Source organism: Acinonyx jubatus, chromosome C1, assembly GCF_027475565.1.
Source record: "Acinonyx jubatus isolate Ajub_Pintada_27869175 chromosome C1, VMU_Ajub_asm_v1.0, whole genome shotgun sequence".
NCBI lineage: Eukaryota > Metazoa > Chordata > Mammalia > Carnivora > Felidae > Acinonyx > Acinonyx jubatus.
In genome coordinates, this window is record NC_069381.1 from 98175804 (window position 1) to 98199749 (window position 23946).

The 23946-nt window shown below is 48.9% G+C and overlaps 1 protein-coding gene across 5 annotated transcripts in view; it reads right to left on the minus strand.

Moving 5' to 3' along the window:
• IGSF3 (immunoglobulin superfamily member 3) overlaps positions 1-23946 on the minus strand; it is a 93157-nt gene that overhangs the window by 62667 nt on the left and 6544 nt on the right. Inside the window, exon 1 of one of the 5 annotated variants that reach the window (XM_053214664.1) lies at positions 7299-8355. The exons of the other annotated variants lie outside the window; for them this stretch is intronic. Coding sequence (XP_053070639.1) covers positions 7299-7341 — 43 coding nt within the window. The 5' untranslated portion in view covers positions 7342-8355. Of the gene's footprint in view, positions 1-7298; positions 8356-23946 lie in introns of those variants that run through there. 5 annotated transcript variants of the gene reach the window in all.

The window sequence follows — 23946 nt, forward strand, 5'->3', positions numbered from 1 at the left end:
TGGAGTCCCAGCCGACAGCTGCCTGCAGCCTCACCAAAAACACTAAGCCAGAATCACTACCAGCCAAACCCTTCCTGAAGTCCTGGCCTACAGGATTCCTGAGAGAGAATAAAAGGATTCTTATTTTAAGCCACCAAGATTAGGGGTGGTTGGTTGAAAAGCTCTATGTAACTGATAACCTGCCTCTAAACAATGGAATCCCCAAGGTCTAGACCCCATCTCAAACTCACCTCAGGTTCCAACTGCTTAGTGTTTTTTTTTTTTAAGTTTATTTATTTGAGGGAGAGAGAGAGTACATGTGCACACAAGTGGGCAAGGGGAGAGACGGAGAGGGAGAGGGAGAGGGAGAGGGAGAGGGAGAGGGAGAGGGAGAGGAGAGGAGAGAGAAAGGGACAGAGAGAATCCCAAGCAGGCTCTACACTGTCAACGTTGAACCCGATGCAGGGCTTGAACCCATGAACCATGAGATCATGACCCGAGCTGGGATCAAGAGTTGGACACTCAACCGACTGAACCACCCAGGCGCTCCCTCCTCCCTGCCCCCACTTCTCATTGGTTTTGAGGCACGGAGCCTGGCCAAGCCCTGGAGTCGAGCCACCAATTCCAGAAATGTGTTTAAATAAATTCATTGTGTCTGCCCATACTTGACTTCCTCCCAAACAGTCCCCACTGATGTCTACCTTCCTCAGCTCTCTTCCTGGCAGAGGGGGGGATCCCTGTTCTTCTCTGCTACCTCAATGTGGACCGTCTCTAAATCCTGTTGACTCAGTCACTCTCAGCCCCTCCTGTGGCCCCCTCGGGCAGCCATACCTCCGTCCACCTGCTACCCTCTGCACCTGGCCCGCCAGCCACCTCCCAGCCCTCATCCCTCCAACTCCCCACACACAGAGCAGGAAGGACTATTTTTTGTTTTACACCCACAGTGTTCCAGAAAAGACTTATGGCAGCTTAAGCACAAAGAATTCTCAGCCTCGAACACTGTGATGGCCACCTCTTTTTTGGGCACTGAAGTATATCCCCCATCGTTCCAAGAATCAAATGACCAGAGCCTGTTGACGGGGCCTCCGCCTCCACCCATAACACAAATGCAAACTCAGAAGACTCCAAAGCCCTTCCTGGGAATGGCTCTTTCTCTGCCCCACACCTAGCCAACTCCTAGTCCCTCCTGAAGGCCCAGCCCATTTGTCATCTCTGCTGCGAGGCTGTCCTTGCCCCCTGGGGCAGCTCGCCCCACACTCTTCTGCCCTGCTAGCCTCCGGGCAGCTGAAGTCACAGCCCCCCTGTAACCCATCTATATGGGCCCCTCTGCACTTCAGCAGCAGGTACCTGGTACATGCTTGCAGGAGGAATCAATCGCTCATTCTCCCAGAACCCCCTTCCTAGTGCACCTCCACTCCATAGAACAAGCCTCCCCACAGGTGCCTCACCACCCTCCCCCCACCCACCAGCCCACCTGAGGCCTCCCACAGCCTCCTCCAGCAAAGGGGGGGCCCTGCCCTGCAGACAGCCCCACTCCACGACCACCTTCCCTACAACAGCTTTACGGTTCCTTCCATTCTCAGAGGTGCTCTGGGGAGCATGTGTTCAGCGATCCAAATCTCCACAGCTTGATTTTCATGCACTTCTGAGTTGGCCCTGGTTCCTCCCTCTCAGGCCTCAAGCGCATCAGGAGGAAGGCTGCTGACAACTCTTCCTGAGCTCCCAACAGTCTGCATGCACTTCTGCCTGGAAGAAATGCTGGTCTCCAGGATGGATGAGGCCACTCTTAGCATCCTAGGTCTTAAAACTAGAAGAAGTATTGGCACTGCTGGATTCTCAGCTTCTAGAATGGTGCCTGGTACCTAAGAGGAGCTCCAAATATTAGTTGACTGAATAAAAGAACGAGAAGGTCCTGGCCTAGCCTGGAGAAGGCATGCTCTGCCGGGCCCCCTCTCCACCAGGCACCGAGGCCTGAGAGGTTGCAGGATTCGGCCAAGGTCAACCAGCAAGCCAGGGACGGAAACTGGCACCCCATCTCCTGCCTCCCGGCACATGGCCCTCCTTCTGCCCAACCTCAGCTTTCTCACCACCCACCCCTTCCATGTTCCAAAGACAGCATCTCCACAAGAAGTCCTGGCCAGCATCCAGGAGTATTTTTCTTCCTGGCTTTAAAACCAACTGTGACAAATGGCTCTGCCGATCTGGGCCATGAGGCTGAGCAAATGGGACTGCGATTCACACTATTAACTTAAATCCTACTCGATGTTATTTCAAATTAGGGCATTTTAACCAGAAATTACAAAAAGCATTGTTTGGCGGGGGGAGGGGTGCGTTGATAAGTTTCCAGCAGATTCATTTACAAATCTACTTGTTCCTGGCCACCCTTGGCAATCACAGATTTTTCTACCCACTCCCTTTACTTCCGTCCACACAAAGCCCTGACTCAGGGATGTAAAGAATGATTCTTGGGGCCCCCTGGTCTCACTGCCCCCTAAGCCTGACTCCCCACACCTGTGGCTCATCTCCACTGATGGCAGCCCAGATGGAGAAGTTCTGTTAGAAAGTTCTTCTTTACTCTGAACTGAAATTAAGCTCAGGGGTCCTGGACACAGGACGAGCCCAGCCACTTGTCTACCCATTCAGTGGGTAATAACTGAGCACATTCTAGGCACGAGACACTGAAACAGGTACTAAGGCTACGAGAGATGCACAGGAACCATCTTGGTGCTCAAGGAGTTTGCCATCTAGAAGCTCTGAAGCTTCTCCTCTCCAGGCTGGACAGCCCAAGATCTTCCCCTGTTTCTTCTAAACAGGCTCCGGTTTGCCTCTGTCCCTCCAAACGTGTTACCCAGAACCTCATGCCGTCCCCCACCTGTGGTCTGACCGGCATAGAGCAAGCAGACCACCACGCTGGTTCTAGACACCAAATTTCTTTCTGTGCAGACAAGACAGCTTTGTTTGGTGGCCACACCACATGGTTGGTACCTGCCAACTACAACCTGCCATCCTTCCCACAGCCTCCCCCTCTCACACTTGTGCAGCTAAGATTCCAAACCTCGCCTTTAGCCCAGTTCTATCGTAACAGAATGCAGAACATCAGCCTACCTAGTTTTTTGTCTTCCTTACCATCCAACATATTTGCTGTCTCTTCTTGTTTTTAAGTTCTTTAAATGACTTTAGATGAGTTATGACCTTCACCTTCATCAAAACTCACCAGAAAAAGTGCAGAATGGTCAAGGACAGAACCCTACAATACCCTAATCCAGCCAGAGAACTATGAACAGGATGCTTGGGCACAAGACCTCCACTTGCCTGTCCCGCCCACAGGTGCACTGCATCACCATGCCTCTTGCTGGCACACACAGTAGGCATTCTCAGGAAATGCAGTTTGATGCCAAGTCCTAAGCCATTCCGCACATATTAAAAATACAACTGAATTTTAAGAAAATGTGTTATTCCCAGGGGCTCCACTCTGCCAGTCCCTTCTCGTCTAAATACCTCCACCTTGGTCTTCAAGGTGTCCAAATCCCAGGCCCGCACCCCCATCCATCCGATCTCCCCCTGGTCCTTCCAAAATTTGCCAATAGGCTTTGCTTACAATGGTTTCCATCCGCCTGTGTTGGTGACTGAACAACAATAAGGACAAAGGAGGAGGAAGGAGGGAAGGAAAAAAGGAGAACGAGGAAGGGGGAGGAAGCAGGAAAATAACAATAGTGGCACCAGCTAGTCTCAGCACTGAGTCCTGCCAGGCCCTGCTCTAAAGGCCTCACGTGGGGCACAATTAGCCCTCACGACAACGTGAGGTCGGTGCCCTTCTCACCCTGTCTGCAGATGAATGTGGCGCCCACAGGGTAAGTAATCTGTCCAGGGTCCGTACTCTGAACCGTTCTACCTGCATCACTGCCCAGGAAAAAGTAACAGGTAGGGGGATGGGCATGGGCTGAAGCACCAACCAGATAAGGAGCTAACTGCACAGGGACCATGGGAGGGTGGGGTCAGCCTGGGGAGAGGCAGGGAGGGCATCTCGGGAAGTAAACAGGAGTTAAGGACAGGCAGCCCAGGGACAGGTATAGGGAGGCACTCATCCACACGTGAGGGCAGGGCACACGCAAAACCAGAGGATAAAGGGTGAGTTCGCCAAGAGGACTAGTGTGGGCTCTGGCTAAAAGGCCAGGATGAGCACAGGTACACGGAGCACAGCTGCAGATGGACAGGCAGGGACCAGGTCTTCAAGATGTATGTCTTGGTATAAAGATGGGAACTCCATCCTGCGTACATCTGGTCACCCAGGCCTCATTCTCCAAATCCTACCTCCTCCGGGACCATCTGTCCTACTCCGGTGCAAGCCTCAGGCGTGGAGATGGGTGTTCAATGACTGCAGATGAGGGGAAGGAGACCGCATCTAGGACCAGACTACATACAGGGAAGGAAGGGTCCCCCTTTGCCCCTCCCACACGCTGCTCCCACCTTCTCCAAAAGAAGAAAGGAAGCACAATGTAATTGCTTCTTCTATAACTTGTTAAGTCAAATCATTAAGGCTTCATTACTTGGCTTTTTCTAACTGTCAATATAAGTGTCTGGAAAATACGTGGAATCGTGGGCCTCTAGGAACCTATTAAATTTAAGGGGATCCACAACCCACTGTCATCGAATGACAAAATATGCATTTTCTCAGGAACGGACACGTTTCTTAGCTTCAGTCTAGATGCTAATGACATCATGCGACAACAGGAGCCACCTCAAGTTCAGAAGACTGAAAATAATTGCACGTTTCTTTAATTTTTGAATGAAGAAGCATAAACACCTGTGTCTATTCCAGGACTGTCAAATCCTAATATTTTGCCACACTTGCTTAATTTTTTTTTTCCAAGGAAGTAAGCCCTAGAGATGCTGCCCGTGTCTGTATTTCCCCCTCCTCAGTCCCATTCCACCCCCGCCCCCACTGCAGAAACAACAACATCCTGCACTTGGCATTTATCACTCCCGTCCGTTTTTATGCTTTTACTATAGATGTATAACAATATAGAGTTTCTGCACATTTCAAAATTGTTTAAAATGTCATCGCTGAATGCACTTTGCATCTTTTTACTTGACAAAACATTTTTGAGAGTAATCTCTGTTGACATCTGTCACTCCAAGTGCATTCCTTTTGATTGTTGCATATCATAGTCCCTTGTATGAATATTCACTGTATCTATTACAATTTATCTATTCATTTTCCTGTTGATGAATGCTTAAATGGTTTCCGACCCTTCACTGCAATGAATATTCTTGTAATTGTTCATCTAAGGGTATCTTCAGTCACGCTACGCGCTGCCCAAATCGCTCTGCAACACTGGCACACCAATTTACATTCCCAAGGTCAGGGTTTAAGTGTTCCTTCTGTTCCAAGTCTTTGTCAACTCCCTGCTATTGTTTGGCTTCTACATTTTTCACCAATCTGATGGGGACAAAATGTTACCTCCTTGTTATTCTGAAGAGGGATTTTAAATGCAAACACAAATTACTGAAAAATGCAGCCTAATGGACAAGAATTTTCCACAACACATGGGCAGATAATAAGTGTTCCTTGGGTTTTCTGGAAAATAATACAGGAAGGGTAGGAAAGGGAGTGAGGGTACAGATAAAACAAGACTGGCTGTGAGCTGATAACAGCTGGAACTGGGTGATGGGTGCGTGGGGGTCATTATCCTACTCTCTCCACTTGAGTATACGTTTGAAGTTTTCCACAATAGGAAATTAAAAAAAAGAAAAAGCAGTAGCAGCATCCAGAGCAAAGATAAACCTCAAAGAAACAAGAGCAGTGATCACGGCAGAGGGCAGCCTTCCGAGAGGGCAGAGGGCAGAGCTAAAAGGGCAGCAGAGGACAAAAGGAAGCTTGGAGAAGGGCTTTTGAATTGTGTTATTATGATTTAAGTCAGAAAAGTTAGGAACGGTATTCATCCAATTAGTGTTCCTAAAATGTTACCAAACTTTTAAGTACTATTGGTAGGATGGTCACCATTAAAAACCACCCAAGATGCTGTTCCATAGAATTTTACTTCGAAATATGGAACATTTTGTGTGTTTTCATTTTTCCAAATTTGTCTTTTAACAGGTGCAAGAATTATCTTTTTAAAGAAAACTTCAGAATGAAAAGAAATTGGTCCTCAGGCTTCTGGTTCTGACGTCTGGAATGACTTCCATAAGGTAAGACTTCATATTGCACATTTCTGAGGGCAACTTTACCCTTGATGAATAATATTAGAATTCTAGATGCCTCCAAGCAGCTAGAGCCAGGAGGACCTGAGTCCCTATGCTTAAGGGGCAGGGGTCCAGGTCTGGGATATGAAAGATAAACCTAAAGAAACAACAGAGTGGGATTCAGGGCAGAGCAAAATTTGACCAGGGAGAAAGCTAAAAACTCCTGTTGCACGGCGAGGAAGGAAGAGCATTTTGCTCAAGTGGATAAGAAAATGTGGAAAAGGAAAAGCCTCCGCCAGAATTAGAGCCCATGGTTTAGAGCCAGGAGCTCCAGGGCTGTCGGGGAAGAAGTGTCCTGAGCTGCAGGGCGTGGTGGCAGCAGGCAGAACCCCTCGGGGCAGGAGGCCCACTGCACCATCATCATTCACTGCTGTGTGCTGGGCCCTGAGAGCTCAGGGTGGCAGACATCAGCGGGGGCCACCAGGCCACCTGCCAGGGAGCCCATGGCAAACACCGCTCAGCAAAGGCATTTTCAGGCTCCTCTGCATAGTGTTGCCTTAAATCATCCCCCGTCTGGAACCTTCCCCACCCCACCACCACCTTCCTCTGCAGCCTCCACTCCCCCCACCTCTGCCCCTAAAGCAGTTATTCATTAGCCACAGGGATTTACCTCCCAGTAACAACAGAGGCTGCAAACTCTCTTTTTGGTCCAAAAAGCACAGTGAGAGGTACTGGAGTTGTAGAGCCTCATTCGCCAAATGCTACGCGAAAGCTCCAGAGTCAGATCATCCTGTCCCACTCCCTTGTTCACAGAAAAGGAAACTGAGCTCAACCTGTGCAAGGACAGGACAGTGAAGAGCCTAGCAGTCAGGTTCCCCAGCTGATCCTGCCCTCCCCAAACCCACGCTCAGCGTTCTACTCCGTGACACCAATGTTTCAGACCAGAGGACCTGTGCTTCCTTCATCAAAGAACACCTGTCAGTATCACGTGGCCATGTCACCTGTCACATGGTTAGCTCCTGACAAAGGGGCTTAGAGAACTCAGGTCTCCGGATTCCCAGATTAGAGCTCCTGTTCCTCCCACAAGGCTCCCCAAGGCCCATCTTCCTCGGCAATCCAGCGACTTTGGTACTCACAACCCTGGGTGACCAAGAAATCCCACTTGCGATGGACACTCATCGTGTGGCCTTCAGGGGCCTTGACTCACTCCCCTGACCATCCTTTGTGTCCTTGACTCCTGGCCGCTCAGCAGCGGCTCAGTCCTCTTTTGTGCATTTATTTCTGTCAGTCTGTGAGAGCAAGCAGGAAGTTTCCATGCCCCAAGCTCTCGGAGGCCGGCCTTCTCAGCTGACAGCGCCCTGGGCCAGCCTACCCCAGTCACAGCGATCCCAGAGGAGGGCTGGAGGAGGTGGCTTTCGAGTGTCAGGGCAGTGGCCAAGGCCAAGTCTCATGACATTACGTGTGTACACAAGACACTATCCCATGGACAGCACAGCTGACCCTTGAACCCCCCGTGCAATGCGGACCATTGTCCCTACTCCTCAGTGAGGAAGCTGAGGTCCTGAAAGGTCTGATGATTCACCCAAGATCAGGAGTTAGCAGGAGTCAGGGGGAGGGCAGGAAACCAACACTTTCCATTTCAAGGGCAGGACAGTGAAGAGCCTAGCAGTCAGGTTCCCCAGCTGATCCTGCCCTCCCCAAACCCGTGCTCAGCGTTCTACTCCGTGACACCAATGTTTCAGACCAGAGGACCCGTGCTTCCTTCATCTGGACCCCTACCAAAGAACACCTGTCAGCGGTCCCCACACAGGAAATGCCACCACAAATAAAGAAAAAGGTGAACCCAGCCACATGCTCCTCAAACTCCTTTTCTCTATTTCCCCAGGAGCCACACCAAGGCCAATGATGATTTGACAGCGTCCCTGTCCATTTGGGACTGCCAAAACATCAGGGACCTTAACTGGAAAGTAAGGCAGGAAAACCGCAGTCACTGGGCACCTGTTAAGGAGAGCCCCAAGCAATGACTCCAAATTACAAACCGAGGTGATGGCAGAGAAGAAAGCCAGCGAAGGAGGCTGCTCTGGGCTGCCAAGGGCCACCTGGAGAAAACCTCTCTAATATCAGCTGGCTCCAAATGTTAAGACTTTTCCAGAAACCCCACATTAAAAGGGCAGGCTCTGTAACTGGTTACTATAACCTAGCCACTACACGAGCCAGCTATGGAACCAAACATATCTACAATCAGTTGACTTGAGGGGATATTACCCTTGAAAACATGGGTGGGTCTCAGCTACTCTGCTGAAATCTTCAAGAGGAAAAATGGAAGTTTCCCTAGTGAAGAAGAAATCAAGGCTCAGACCACAGGGTAAAATCCTGTTGAGTTTCCAGTATGCTGGCCTTCCCTAGAGACTTCAAACTTGCCAACCACAGAACCACAAGAATTATTCCAAAAGTTAAATCTCTGTATGTGTGCCTGTGTGTATACATATGCATGTCTGTACATATATGTATACATACATATATATGCGCACATGCATACATGCATATATGTTCATGTTATAAACGTTTATGTTCTCTTTCTCAGGAGAACCCTATCTGATACTGATTTTTGTACCAGGATGGTTCTAGAGGAACAGAATCTCAAATATGTGTTTTCCCAAATGGCTCTGGGGTTTCTAGAATTCTCTAATCTGAATAAATATAAAGGCAAACAACTCTTTAAAAAGAAAAAGAAGAGGAAAGGAAAAGTGCAAGCTCAGTACACATTAAAGTGATTATCAGCCAGTAACACCACAGCAGCTAGTGACCCTATGGGATGACCGGAAAGGCCCCAGGTTAGAAGTCAACTGTGCTAGTCCCCCTTCATACTCTGCTGGTGGGAAAGGAGGATGGCAGAGCCACTGGGGAAGACAGTCTAGCAGTTTCCTATAAAGTTACATGTAAACTCGCCGTATGACCCAGCAATACCCACTCCTGGTATTTATTTACCCAAGAGAAACGAAAGCCTATATCCACACAAAGTCTCGTACACGAAACAGCAGATTTATACTAGCCCCAAACTGGAAACAACCCAAATGTCCATCAACGGGACATTCTGTCCATCACAGAATGCGATCTATCCGTACATGCAAGCACATGGATGAATCGCAAAAGCATTATGCTGAGTGAGAGAAGTCCAATTCAAAAGGCTTCATACTGCAGGACTGCATATGGCCGACACTCTGGCCAGGACAGCACTGTGGTAACAAACACCAGATCTGTACCTGCTGCCTCTGAGGGTGTGAGGAGGGAACTTCCGGGGGCAAAAGTACCACTCTCTATTGATTGTGATGGTGGTTCACACCAACATCCCTCAACGCTCATGGAACCATACACTTAAGACTGGTAAATTTCTGTTGCATGTTAATTACCCCACAATAAAGCAGATTAGACCAATACTGGGCTCCTTTTCCTTAGCAGGAAGTGGTTTGTGCTGGCCGTGACCTGGAGAAATCACACAACCTCGCTGTGCCCCGACTGCCCCATCTGGACAAGGGGTTGCATGACAGTCCTCTGACCCGAAACTGCAGGGATGAAGTCAGAGAATGTGTGTGAACACACAGACTGGACTGACTTGGGGGTTAAATAAATGTCAGCTTCTGCTTCCCTCTTCAGTGCAAAGGAGCCACCCTACCGATCCATAAACCTTCCGGGTCAGGGGTCAGGGATGCACCAGAGGGCTCGGTGAAGACCAGGAGAGCAGGCTGTAGCCTGAGTGGGACACAGGGTAGAGGGAAGCCGTGGATATGGCTGCTCGGGGGCTGGGTGGGGGGGTGGAGTGGGGAGACCAAGAACAGCACAGAGGGGGTGGCAAGGGCCGGACAGCTGTGGACCGTTTTGCTCAAGGCCAGCCTGGCTGGGCCCTCCAGGCCTCTCATTTCGCCTGCCTTAATGAGAGGTCGTGCAAGTGCCTGCCCACAACTGCATCATCTCCCCCTGTCGCCAGCTTAAACACAGAGTGGAGCTAGAGCAGGACAAAGTCTCCTTTATAAAACACTGTGGCTTGTTCCCACTGCTGTTTGAACCCTTGGGCTCTGTGACATGGAACACCAGCTTCGGCCACTCCCCGTCACTTCCCACAGGCGCCAGGACAGCGCATTCCCGCGCCTGGCTCCTGGGTAAATGCCATTATCATTGCCTTCAGGGGGAGCTGGAGACTTCTAGGGGCTGAGGTCAGAAAGCATGGACCTGCAAGACTCCTAGGAACCTTCAAAGGCTCGGAAGCAAAAGGTGCCAGTTCGTTAGTGTGTCTCGTTTTACTTCACAAGTTCCTCTTAGCACAATACGCTGACCAGCCGCGACACGGGTAGTTTCTGGCTCATAAAGAGCGCAGGCGAGAATGTCCTCAAGTCAGTCACTGGAGGAGAGTAGGAAGGAGGCAGAAAGTGGCCACTGAAGAGTATTCACAGGATACCAACGTCACCAGAGGCAAAAGCAAGTGAGTTGTCAGTGGAGAAATCTAGAGGAGGGAGACGGCGAAGTCTGGACAACAAGGGAAGGGAGGGGAGCAAACACTGGGGTTCCCTCGGGTCAGGAGCCACTGCCACCAGCAGGAAAGTCCGGCACTGGCCAGCCTACTCTTGCCTGTGGGGTCCCTGTGCTTCAGGGGATGCTATCCCAGGTAACACAGGTATCCATTTCCCCAAGCCCCGGCCCCCCCACACCCCAGCACGCCAGCCAGCAATAAACAACTCACTTCCGCAGGACACTCTAAACAGATACTCTAGGATTCCTTACGCTCAAATGCCAACGCACATTCTTTCCATAAACCCCAGCACGGTGCGTGAAATGACATCAACACCGCTCCCTGAGAGCACTGGAAAAGAACGCAAAATGGGGGAAATCCTGAAGAACAGGCAAGAGAACAGGAGCTCCAATAGACACAGGAGCTTGAGCAGATAGAGGAGGCTGGAAGCGAGGCCGGCTGACACACCGCATAAGCCAAGGCACAGAGGCAGAGGGCTGGCGGGTGGCAAAAGAGGTGGGGCAGACAGGCAGGCGAGCCCCAGGGGGTAGGGCCCAATCAATGGGGTGAGGAAACCCCCTCAGAGCTGTAGCTGCTCTCAACGTCAAATGAGGCCAAGGCTGGTGGACACTCCGCAGCCAGTGGATATGTTCAAAGGCTCAGAGATTCTTGGAGCCCTGCTACGGTGGCCTCGCCCAGACTGAAACAAGAACGGCAAGATATCCTAAGGAATGTGACGACAATGTGGTCCAAAGGTCTTGCATTAATGGCTCAGCAACTATGTACTGTGGCTTAAATCCAATCTCCAAATGGCCAAGGCAACCTGCCACCAGTCAGCTGACCAGGGAGGCCCCCTGGTCCTAAAGGACAACTTCCGCTGAGCATTTACCAGGCACCAGGCACGTGCCAAGGGCTCTCTCCCTAGGGTGGCCCCGTTCAATTCTCCCACTAACCCACATGAGTGGCTCCTATTGTTTTACAGATGAGGAAATAAATGGGAGCTTAGAAGAGTTAAGTAGCTTGCCCCAAATCCTACTGCAGGCTCCCTAACAAATGCTTATTGAATGTGGCCTGGCTAGACAGATGGAAGGATGACTGGAAGGACAGATGGACAAAGGAAAAGGCCAGGCTGACAGATGGCTTTGGTGTCATCTCCTCCTGGGACGACACGTGGACCTTCTAGGCCTGTCAGAGGAAACAGGGAGAGCAGTGGGTAAAATAAGGGCGGCTACCCATGAACAGACCGGTACCCACAAATACTCAGGACACCTCGGTTTTGTTGAAAGTGGAAGACAAATTTAAAAAAACGTTAGACAGAGGAACGGTCCCTCCATGTCGTTCAGTTTTCAAATTCATAAAGACAAGCCCGAGGGGCCAATGCCTGGCTATCCCTCCGTCTGAAGGCTTTTCTGCTGGGTCTCCGTGGGCCTCCAAGTTTCCAGTTGGACGAGAAACAGAGCGCACCAGAGATCGCACCCGGAGCAGGAGAGGCGCCTCACAAAGGCCCTTCCCCTGCATCCAGCTCTGCTTTGTTTAAGGCAAGATCAGATTCGGCATCTGCACTTTTACTCGCTGCCTGACGAAAACCAGATGTCAAATGCCTCCCAGCGCTTCATCAGGGCCCCTGCCCTTAGGAAAATAGTGTGAGTCAGCCCGGCAACATGAACCCGGCCGTGGCAAAGAGTGGTCTGGGCCCAGGGCCTGCCTTGCTCCACACACTCCCGAGCCTTTAAGAAAAGGCACATTTCCAATCTTCTGAGAAGAGGAAGGTTAAAAAAACTGGGCTTTGCACCTCGTTCTTAGCTTACCGTGGAGCTCTGGAACTTTTTCCTGAAGCTCCCTGTCTAGACCCACCGATGATTGAGACGCTCAAGCTGGTCACCAGTGGATACCGGCCACCGAAACATTCCCCTACACAAGCCACTGGACACGCTGGTACCCCTGGAGAGAGCGGCCGTCTCCCTACCACAGCTCGTGGGCAGGGAGCCCCTACCCTGGAAAGCTAAAAGGCTTTGGTATTAGAGGCAAGAAGTAAACTCACCCTCCAAGACCACTAAGCCCCGGAGGTAGAACGAGAGGCAGCCGGTGAGCTCTAACCCCTTCCACGCAGACCTCTGAGCAAACCGTGTCAGAAGTAGGTGCTGAAGCGTAACCTGAAGACCACGTATCACCTGGACCCTGCACAAGCAGCAGGGAGCAGCGCCACTCTGTTACAGCTTCAGGTCTGGCTTCCACCACCACGACTTCCCGGCCAAGGGCAGAACAATCAAAGTCTTATGCTGGAAGGAGGCCCTCCTCCCCCTGTGACCGTATCCGAGGCCCGTGGCCCTTGGCCCCCAGGATGCTTGGGCCTGGGGGGAGGGGAAAGGGGGGGAAGAAATGCAAGAATACTGGCTCTTAGCTGCCTCCGCCAGGAGATGACACCTGCCACTTCCTCACCCATTTTACTGTCTAAGAACAGGCACATGACCCCACAAAACTGTGCAGATCTGGAGGGCTATGCGTGTATCTGTGCTGTCCCTGACACATCATCATAAGCCCTGGCCTCTCGTTCCCAAGGCCTGACCCGTATTTTCAGATGAATTCAAGGTCCCATTACTTAGGTCTTCCATCATTACCTCAAAGCCTCAGTGGCAAAGACCAGACAGCATCGTCCTAAAATCGATCCCCTCTTTCAAATGTCCATTTTATGTCATCACGCTCAAACACTCAGAGGCAGCTTCTAGATGTCCCCTTTCTCCGCATTCAATCAACCCGTCTCTCAGCAGTTCCTTCACTCCTTTACAATTTTCCTCCGATATCTTCCTCCATTTCCTACTGCTGTCACCTCAAACCTCACCACCTATAACCGAATTATTCCACTCAGCTTTTGCTGTCTTCCCTTCTAACCGACCCGGCACATGGTGGCCTCCCCCTCCCCCTCAAGGTCCCCATTCCTAGCTTCTCCCCTGCTCACAACGCCTCTCACTGCATCCATCAAGGGTCACCTTCTAAGCCTGCAGCTCGCCGTGCTCTAGAATCTGCCTGTGGAATTAGGACGTAATCTCGCCATTCTCCGACAGCGCCTTGGCCACTCCTATCTCTGCAGGTCTGCTCATGCCATCCGCTGCTCGGAATGTCCTCCTGCTCTTCCCACACAAATCCTAATCCCACCTCAGGATCCATTCCAAATACAATCTCCTTGCTCTGGCTTTGCCGGCCAAGGGACTTCCCTCTCTCCCTTCTGGCTCACCATGGGGCTGAACGCTGGCTCTGAATAGTGTGCCTGTGGATGATAAGCTGAATCGTACTGTTTTATGAGAATAAATCCTTATTTCCTGCTCCTTTGAGGGAGAGTCTAATACAGGTTGCCGTCAACTATAAGTAGCCAAAAACACCAACTCGACTGGCTGCAACAGTGAAGACAGAAAGTATGGAGGCCAGGCTGTCAGTCTTTAGTGGTTCTGTGATCAAGGACCCTGGGTCCTCACCTCTGAGGGCTCAACAGACTTCCTTTCCTCATGGTGATAAGATGGCTGCCTCATTTCCAAGAATCTAGTGGAAGGAGCTGTCCTCCTCCTCTGTGTGTGTGTGTGTGTGTGTGTGTGTGTGTGTGTTTTGAGAGAGAGACAGAGATATCACCAGTGGGGGAGGGGCAGAGAGAGGGAGAGACAGAATCCCAAGCAGGTTCCACACTGTCAGTACAGAGCCTGACACGGGGCTCGAACTCACGAACCTCGAGATCATGACCTGAGCCGAAACCAAGAGTTGACGCTTAACCGACTGAGCCACCCAGGCGCCCCTTCTGTGTTTCTTTTTAAGAGAAGACATTTTTCCCAGAATCCCCACAGCAGACTTCTCCTCATATCTCACTGGCCAAAACTCTGCCAAACGCCCATGTCTAAACTATGGGCCTTTATGACTGGCTTAGATCAGTCGACTTTTATTCTGGAGCTGGAAGCAGGGTCACTTTTCCTTGAGTAGCACAGAGAGAGAGGCATGACCTTCAAACCAAGTCAGGGCTCCGCCATCAAGAAAAGAACGGCTGCCACGTAGGCAACCAACGGCATCTGCCAGAGGCAGGGACCGATGTCACATATTTGTGTTTTCCTCACTTGCCACCCCCATCCTGTGCTGGCACATAAGGGTGCTCAACAAAGAGCTGTGGAATTGAGCTGAACTAGAAATTATCCTGTGGGTGTGAGAAAATAGCATGATAATAGAGTGGACACAATTGGACATTTGTGCAGAGAAACTGGAGAGAAGGCCAACAAATCCAAACAGATGCAAAAAAAGTACTTAGCAGAGGAGGTTTGGGGAAGCTTCAGTCCAAGCCCTAGGCTGGACCCGACTCCCAGTTCCACAGATACAGAGTAGGCCACAGGCCAGAGCACCAGGCTTCTCCCAGCAGGGCCCAGCTGGGCCTTCTCCTCAGTTCAACCCTTGCCTCCAATGGGCCAGCGATCTACAGCCAGCCCACAACCCATCAGGCACAAAGGAGGCTCACAATGAGGACAGTCGGTGCCTAGCAAGTAACTGGGCACTTCGTGGGCACACACAAATGCGTCGAATATGAGAACACGTGAGGTCTGGGCCGTAAAAGCGAGGGCTCCCTCTGACTCTGGACTAAAGGGACGGGTCTTTCCATTGCTGATAGGTCTCTCCTCCCTCCTTTCTCCGGGGCCATCCCGCTCAGATCTCCTCCTTCATGTCAGCTTTTCCCACAACCTCTCCCAGATTCTCTGGGCTGCTGACAGCACCTGAGCCTGGGAAACGTGCCAGGAACTGCACAGAAACCATACCAAACACAAGGCTCCGAAGTCCCATCGAGGCACCCTATCTACATCACAGGTCCCTGAGTTTCAGCTCTTTGAAATTTTAAAATTCCTTTTCCAGTAGGGTAGCAAGCATGTCCTTGGCTGAAGAAAACCGTGTGAAACGCAGCATGCTCCCAGAGTTCATTGATTACAACGCACAGTCAACATTCGATACATATTGACTCAACAACTAGTACGTTGAACCATATGACGCTGTTGATATTCAATGGTTTCTGACCTACTAACGTGGCAGTGTCACACAATTCAACCTAATATCTACTCCACGCCAGGCAAGAGGTGAAGGAGGGGCTTGGGATGCCATGATCAACAAACAACACACAGATACAATCCCTGTCCCGATGGAACTTACAGTCTGGTGCGTTAGACCGCTAATTAAAAAGTAATACACCGTTCAGCTTCACTACTATAATTAATTATACGTGTACTTATTTGTGGACTTGCTTGATTTCTTTGCTAGCCTGTAAGCTACATAAGGGTGCTGGCTGCTGTCTTTTCTATAGAACACACTGCCAAGCACACAGCAGAACACATTAGATAGTTGTTAAATTTACTAATTCATGTTAAAATACACAAGTGCAGGTGCTGTGGAAGAATTGGGGGGTAAGGATCAGGGACTCCACTAGCTTGGAAATTCCAATATTGCTAATAATGTCAAATTAGGTCTTCGTGAAACAGGTATTTATACCACATATAATTGACCGGCAGTGTATTACACAGGGTTTCATAGGGACTATTTAAAATACTTAAGAGAACAAACTGTTTTCAAGCACAATCCAGTTTTTCAGAAACTCCATTTACATAAACAATTGGTGCGCTAATTGCAAATCATTCTTATTTCTCTCCTAAAGCAGGATCCCCTAAGGATCTTTATTAGGCGCTCGATTAGCCTAGTTTGAGTTACAGTATTTACTTAAAAGTAATAACAGCGAAGTTCTTGAAAAATATTTGGTAATTCTAACATTTTACTGATTCAAACCAATCCTCTTTGTTAGTCTATGTTGCTAGGGATTTTACCGTCACATTAAGACAAAGTACCGAAGTCTGAACCTGCAGTTCGCCAAATTCCTCTGCAGGACACTTCTGACAGCAAGAAACTGAGCCAACATCAGAAAGGGGTTGAAACCAGAAAATCAAGAAAGGACGATGTGAAAAGAAACTGTAATCCAGTTTAGTCTAATAAACGACGCACATGAAGTCACATTCCAATGATAAGCAGAGCACGTGAAAGTTTTAGGTCCTGCACCCCCGAACCTGTCACGGATCTGATATAATGTAATGTAATGACAAATGTCAGTGAACACCGTGGACCAGCAGGCCTCTTATCTACCTCGCAGCCTCTCCTTGAGAGCCAGCCCCGGCCGCACTGCACAGACACCAATGAGCTTGGACGGTATCTCCGTGCGCATCTGGCCTCTCGTTCTCTGCACCGGCTCCGAGATTTGCTAACACACTAGTCACATTCACGGGGCGTCTTGAACTCTCTCGACATGGCAAATCATCAGCAGGCCCTGTCCCCACGCCAAAAGCAAACAAAAGCCCGTCACCGGCAAGGAGGACACCCGGTCTCTCCGAAGGATGCCAAAGTCCCCATCCTGCCTCCTTTGCAGAACCCTGCAAATCTCCCCGATGCAGGCAGGATGAGCAAGGCGTGGGGGAGATTATGCTCTGAATGTCTTAAGAGATTAGTTACTTAAAATCCTCCACATGACTTCAGTCATCCCCGTTACAGATGACAGAGTAAAAGCCTACTTGATTAAAGCCGAATGCCTATACATTTGCAAAAGGCAAAATACGGAGAAGGAAACAGGAGTCAGATTACTGATGGGCACGGCATCAGCACCAGGACGTCAGGGGCTGCTGAATAAATCATGACAAGGAGGCACATGCAGTAATCATAGATTCACCATAAATACCGCAGCCCTCAAGGCTCTCATATTTACTTACTTTCCCCCAAAGCATAGACTGGATCCGGCCTTGTCCTCGAATGAGGCCTGTCTCTCCCCGAATTCCAAATATGGGAAATGACAGCTCTTCTGTGGCAGGGGTAAAAGTGGGAAGGCAAATGTTTGTATTACGTAATGTTTTAATTTTAAAACAAAGACTGTGTATGCCAGAGACTCTCTCTTCTGTTCGGGGCATTTTCCAGTCCTTCTACCACTCTCCCCCAACCCAGGCCACGGCAGTCTTTTCCTCACCCCCAGAATAATTCCCCTTTAGGATAAAAGGATTACATGTGAGATCCATGAGGATCCTTTCAAAATACATTCAAGCCTAGAGGCCCTTGAGGTCTCTGTGTCCTTCCTCCCTTCGAGAAGTCCGCTGAGGGTGTGTGAGGGGACAGCTATTCAGAAGAGTTGGATTCATACAGGCGTGAGACAGGAGTTACAGATGCTGTTCCTCCAGCCAGACAGGTGCCAGGACACCCGGCTAGGGGCCACAGCCCCCGTTCCAACAGAGGGACGGAGAAAGAACCAGGCAAGGCGCTCAGATGTGATCTTGTGTTTCTGTAACGAAATAATAGAAGGCAGACGGCAAAACGGTCCACCATGCCATCTTCTGTACTAAAACATCAGAAGACGTTAAGAAACTGTTCAGCACATCATTTCTAAACAGCATCATAAAGAGGGTTGCCTGGTTTCGGAACGAGCCTAGGCAGAATGACTCTACCTGCACAGTCACTCCCTATAGTTTATTGGAGTCGTGTCCATCTGGGAAGCAGAATTCCCAACAGACCAGCCATCCCCAAACCAACACAAAACCACCGCGGAACAAAACCGATGACGAACGCCAGAAAGGCCTCCGAGAAGGATGGCGCCCTGTCCCAGACGCTCTGCGGAGCAGCGGCCACCAGCTTTGGGGTGGAGGGGACTCCCACCAGGCACGGTTTCCAACCCCGAGTCTCAGCGAACTGGTGGAGACAGGAGAAGCACTGGTGAAGCTGGAGAGAAACGGATGGATGCGTGGGGAGGGTCAGCCCCAGGTCAGATGACGGCACCTGGCAAGAGCCTGGATCCCACTGAGACAACCCAACAGTTTCTGGAAAATGGGGCCGACATGGAGAGGGCCCTGGGCTGTCCCCACAGCCTCTCCTCCCAAGGCTCTACTGGGAAGCAGGGAGGCGGAGTTCTAGGTCAGGGACGTAGCAACCTACCCGCCACCACACCCCCAACATAAGGGTGCTCAGGAGAAAGCCCGGTGTGGATGTGTCTCCTGTCTGACGGCAAGTATGTGACTGCTCTAGTTCTCTTCTGTTCCGGCTTTCTAGAAATTCAGAGCTAAGAGTGAGATTCCCAGTTCCCACAGACAGACAATATCCCCCACAGTTAATAAGGGCATTCTACATCTCCAGGACTTGGGATATTTGTGTATTTTCAAAAGAAAGAATCTGCCCTCGCTGGGCCACCCACCCCAATCTCCCCCAATCACTGGTACTCCTCTTTTAGTCATCAAGGGCCCTTTGTCACAGCCGATGGGGTATGTGTAATCACCACTGCTAAAGAGGTGACAACAAACCAGGAGGAAAAGACATTAAGTAACAGGAAGAGAAAAGATTTTGCACCTCAGGGACAGAAAAGAGTTCCCAAATGTCAGAGTGTTTTTAATTAATCTATTTATTAAGATTAAAAAATACAGATCAGGTGACTTCTTAGAACATGTGTCATGATTATACCTTTTAATTCCTGGTACGTGAGAAAACGGAACAATGAGCTGCTTGTAGCCAGCACTCAAATATTTGCTGAATGAACAGATAAAGTCTTTTTTTTTTATTATTTTTTTAATGTTTATTTATTTTTGAGAGAGAGAGAGGGCGCATGAGCAGGGGAGGGGCAGAGAGAGAGAGGGAGACCCAGAATCCAAAGCAGGCTCCAGGCTCTGAGATGTCAGCACAGAGACCAACGTGGGGCTCGAACTCACGAATCATGAGATCATGACCTGAGCCGAAGTCAGACGCTCAACCGACTGAGCCACCCAGGCACCCCAGATAAATAGCCTTTTTAGGAAAGTGTTGCAAGTAGTTTCTAGTGGTCTTGGGATGGGCGGTAGGAACATCAAACCCTGCTGTTGAAGAAAAGCAGACTGGACATGTGAACCCAATGACCATCCCTCCAAAACAGTAACTATTTTAAAAATCTGGTGTAAAGGTGAACAATCCAAGAAACCTGCATGTGCTCCCAGGGATTTAAAGACAGTCATAACCAGGGAACCTGAGAAGTAACCCAACACTTTGAAATGATAATCTTTTTACAGAAACAGCCGCTTCTGCAGGGCTAGAGGAAAAAGTGCTCTTTTAGGTTAAGGTCTTAAATGTCTGGTAGCCAGCAACCTCAGTGGCAACATTAGTCCAATTCATTCTACACGGAAGAATCACTTGGGAACTGAAAATGCAGGAAAACTGGGGCACCTGGGGGGCTCAGTCAGTTAAGCATCCGAATTCAGCTCAGGTCATGATCTCACGGTTCGTAAGTTCAAGCCCCATGTCAGGCTCTGTGCTGACAGCTCGGAGCCTGGAGCCTGCTTCAGATTCTGTGTCTCCCTCTCTCTCTGCCCCTCCCCTGCTCACACTCTGTCTCTCTCTCTCTCTCTCTCTCTCTCTCTCTCTCAAAAATAAATAAACGTTAAAAAAAATTTTTTTTAAGAAAATGCAGAAAAACTTGTCCAGTTTTCCCCCTAGTCTATGAACAAATAAAGAACTTGACTGAATTAGACCCCAAACCCAATATTTATGCTTGTCCTCTTAACAAGTTTTAAATAGGCTTCATTTTCATTCAACATAATTTCAAAATTATAATGAAAACAGTCAACAAAATATGTGTGTACTCAATTTGTTAAATTTATGTGCTTGGGGAAAAAAGAGTCCAAATAAACAAGTCAATTATTTTCATTAAATACATTAAAATTTAAGGGCAGTGTTTTTATTATGACTCTTGCCTTAATACATCAGGACAAAATTATTCCACGATATAGCTATTGAATGAGGCTCACTACTCCCCCACTGATTTCACAAATTACAGTTCCAACTAGCTATAAAATAACCAAATCAGTTCTGATATGGCCATAAAATTAAGCCTGAAAAAACAGTGAGGCAAATCACCCCTTTAAAATCAAGTGGTTGAACAATACGTTCTACATGATTCCATTTATGTCAGAAAAAAAAAATCTATATTTGCATGAGTATGCATGCATAGAAATTATAGAAAAAGACCTGGAAGAATATATATCAAACTGTCAAGAACATATATCAGACCTCAATAAGGGGCATGGGGTGGAGAGGGGAACTTTCACATTTTACTCTCTGTCTGTACCGTTTAGACTTTTTACAACAGAACTATATTCCCGTGTTACCTCTGTCAACAAATTAAAATCCAAAAAAACAAAGCAAACAAATATAATCTACCTTCTGAAATTGAAACCAATCTCTCAGGACCTTACTTTTATTCAACATGTTACCCTAAAGCACCGTATTTGCTGTTTTAAATTACGACTTAATTCAAATTAAGTCTTCAGTGACATTTAAGATTGATGGCATTGTTACATCTAAGACGTTGTGAAGTTTCTCTGCAAGTCTTTTAAAAAAAAAAAAAAAAAAAAAAAGAGGAGTAGGATGTCCCTGGACAGGACAGGTGTGGTTTGACCTGTAGCAATGGATACTCAACTCCAGTCTCCTGTTCCTCTTTCTACGGAAAGTCACCCTAGCAAAGTCAATCGAGGTCACCAAAGCAACCAATTAATGGCAAACACCATCGAGGATATCCATGTCCCCTGGGGTTCTCAAAGTAACCCGTGGGGTTGTCAGAAAGCCGGCCACCTTGGACATTTCAAAACACCTAACAATGACAACACTTCCCCTATCATGGAGACACAGGGCTAAGACCTAACAGGCAAGGCCACGTGGGTCCTTTGGTCATGGACTAAGCAGAGTGCCAGATTAATTTTGCTGCAGAGATGAACTACATCACTCTATCAAGGGTGAGCAGCCATACTGGTTACCACATAGGAAAAACAGATTAATTACTACTTAATGCTGACAGACAGAGGATTTCAAATGTATGGGGCTCCTGAGGAAAGGGAAGTTCATAAAAGGGGTCCGTGAGAAGGAGGTCAGCAGCCTGCCTCATGACACATCTCTGTCACCAACACACCACAGGCAGGATCCGGTGCCCTGCGGGCAGAGACGGCGTTCTCTGAAGACACCATGAGAAAGGAAGTATGGACTGTGCTCCAGAGAATGGGAAAATGGGTATTACAAACAAAAACAGTAGCAAATACACAAAAATAACGCCAACTTAAGGCAATGCTGAACATGCTCCCAGACATCAAGGCATCATAATGGGAAAGAACACACAACTGGTATTGGATCTTTTGCCCCATTTTAAGAAAGGAAGGCCTAGGGACCTGAAAGTCAAGGGGAAGACGCCACCACTGGAAGTCGGGACAGCAGTTTGAGTTCACAGTTTTGTCAGAATGTCGTTGCCCTGGTTTTTGATGGGTACATGACAGCTCGTCCTTTGGTGCAGGAACAGGTCCCCTGGACCCCCACCTCCGGCCTTCTCTCGCCAGTGGTCCTCCAGGTACCCACTTACAGCTCTCTGGTATCTTCCTTCTGTCTCAGGCCCAAATATCCACACTTCATGCCGACCGCTCCAATTCTTACCAGCCAGCGCACTGACATTCAGGCTCCTCCACCCCTTGAGAAGCCTTCTCAAAGCAGCCCGATGTGCCCAGGGTGTCCTTCACCCCACAATTCTGCCAGGACCTCGCTCTCCCATTACTTAAGAAATGTCTAACATTCCAGCTTTTCCAGAAAGCCTTTCCAGACTGACCACTCATAAGCTACTCCAGCCTCAATCTCCCTCCTGGACAGAGTTTCCTCACTACTCCTGCTGAGCTGAAAACAAGAACAAACTTGCCTGGCCCCTCCCTCCCCAAAGGACACCTGTCTTCCATCCTCAGAGAGCACAGACTATCAATGTCTTCCTCTCCATTTGCAAAGTGATTTACCATTTGTTTTACGGCTGGCCTTAGATGATCATCCCCTAGAAGACAGGGACAGGGTGGTGTTCAGCAAAGCCTGGGTCACTGGGATGACAGGGAATAGGGTATTTGGATGAATTTAATTAAAGGGTTAACAGAGGATTAGACAGAAACTTTGCTTCAACTCTCGTTATTATAAAGCCTGTTATAAAGGCTTTTGAAATACATCTGACCACTTTCCAGCCTGAGTAGAGTTAATATAATTTAATCTGTGATTTAGGATCTTACAGTGCCCTGAGGCTCATCATTCTCTTCTCCTACTATAATTATAGATGCGGAAGATGTAGAGACTGGACTGACGGTGCCCTGGAAGCCGATTTCGAGAATAAATCCTCGCTACCGCATCTTGTGAACTCGGCCTTTCGGAAAGTGGAGTTCAAAATAATAGAAACAAAATCCCACTTAATTGGAGGTTCCAGTTAAGGGAGGTCCATTGCCACGGTCTTTGTTAAGTCCCCACCACTGTGGCCCACAATTAGCCACTTAATAAAGCATTCCTGATGAAGGAATTTGGCAACATGTGATTTTCTACAAATGTAAGCTTGATTTTGACGCAACCACTCATTTCTTTGAAAATCAAGGGGCATTCACACACAGGTGTCCTAAATTTCCTTAAATTAAAAACCAACCCTTCACGAAGAGTTAGCTGTGCTCACTTCCAAGCCGCAAAGAAACAGGTGTCCAATCATAGCAAATGAGGAGCTCCCAAAGGAACCTCAAAATATTAATCAAGGAGCCATAACAGAGGAGGCACAAGGCCGGGGACCACGGGAGGCCAGCAGTGAAGCCACTTCATTCAGTTTCTAGGTCGGGGCTCCGCCGAAGTGGTCTGCCTGGGCCCTAGGGGCTCAGTCTAAGCCCAAATCCCAAACGCATTACAGTCGAAGCCAGTTCTCTGTGTCCTCACCATCCGAGATGAACTGGACCCTGAAGACCCCTGACAGTCATTTCTCTGAACCCTAAAGGGCCACTCTACCACCATTATGACCACAGACTCCTCAGCACCATCAGGACTCTACTGGGAATAGAACGCTCCCCGCGTGGAAACCCTGCCCGTTTCTGAAAGCCAATAAAGTCCTCTCACACGGCATCTTCCCAGCAACCGCTGCCTACCCTGAACTTTACTTTGAACTTCACAGGGGTCCGTGAACGGAAGTCAGGAGGTATGTGAACTTGAAGAAAAAAAAAAAATGACAGCTTTATTTGCAGCTAACCTCTAAGTGAATGCGAACTGTTTGATTACGAATGTAGGCAACCACCATGGCGATGTCTCCAGGACCTGTGACTCTGTCACAACGCAAGTCACACATGCCTTCACATCACCTCACAGTTGACACAGATGCCTCAACACACCGTTTTCATTCTTCACTGTGCCATAATTACGGTAATTGTTAGAACTGCTGTTTGAGCTAGTTATTTAATGTGCTCCTA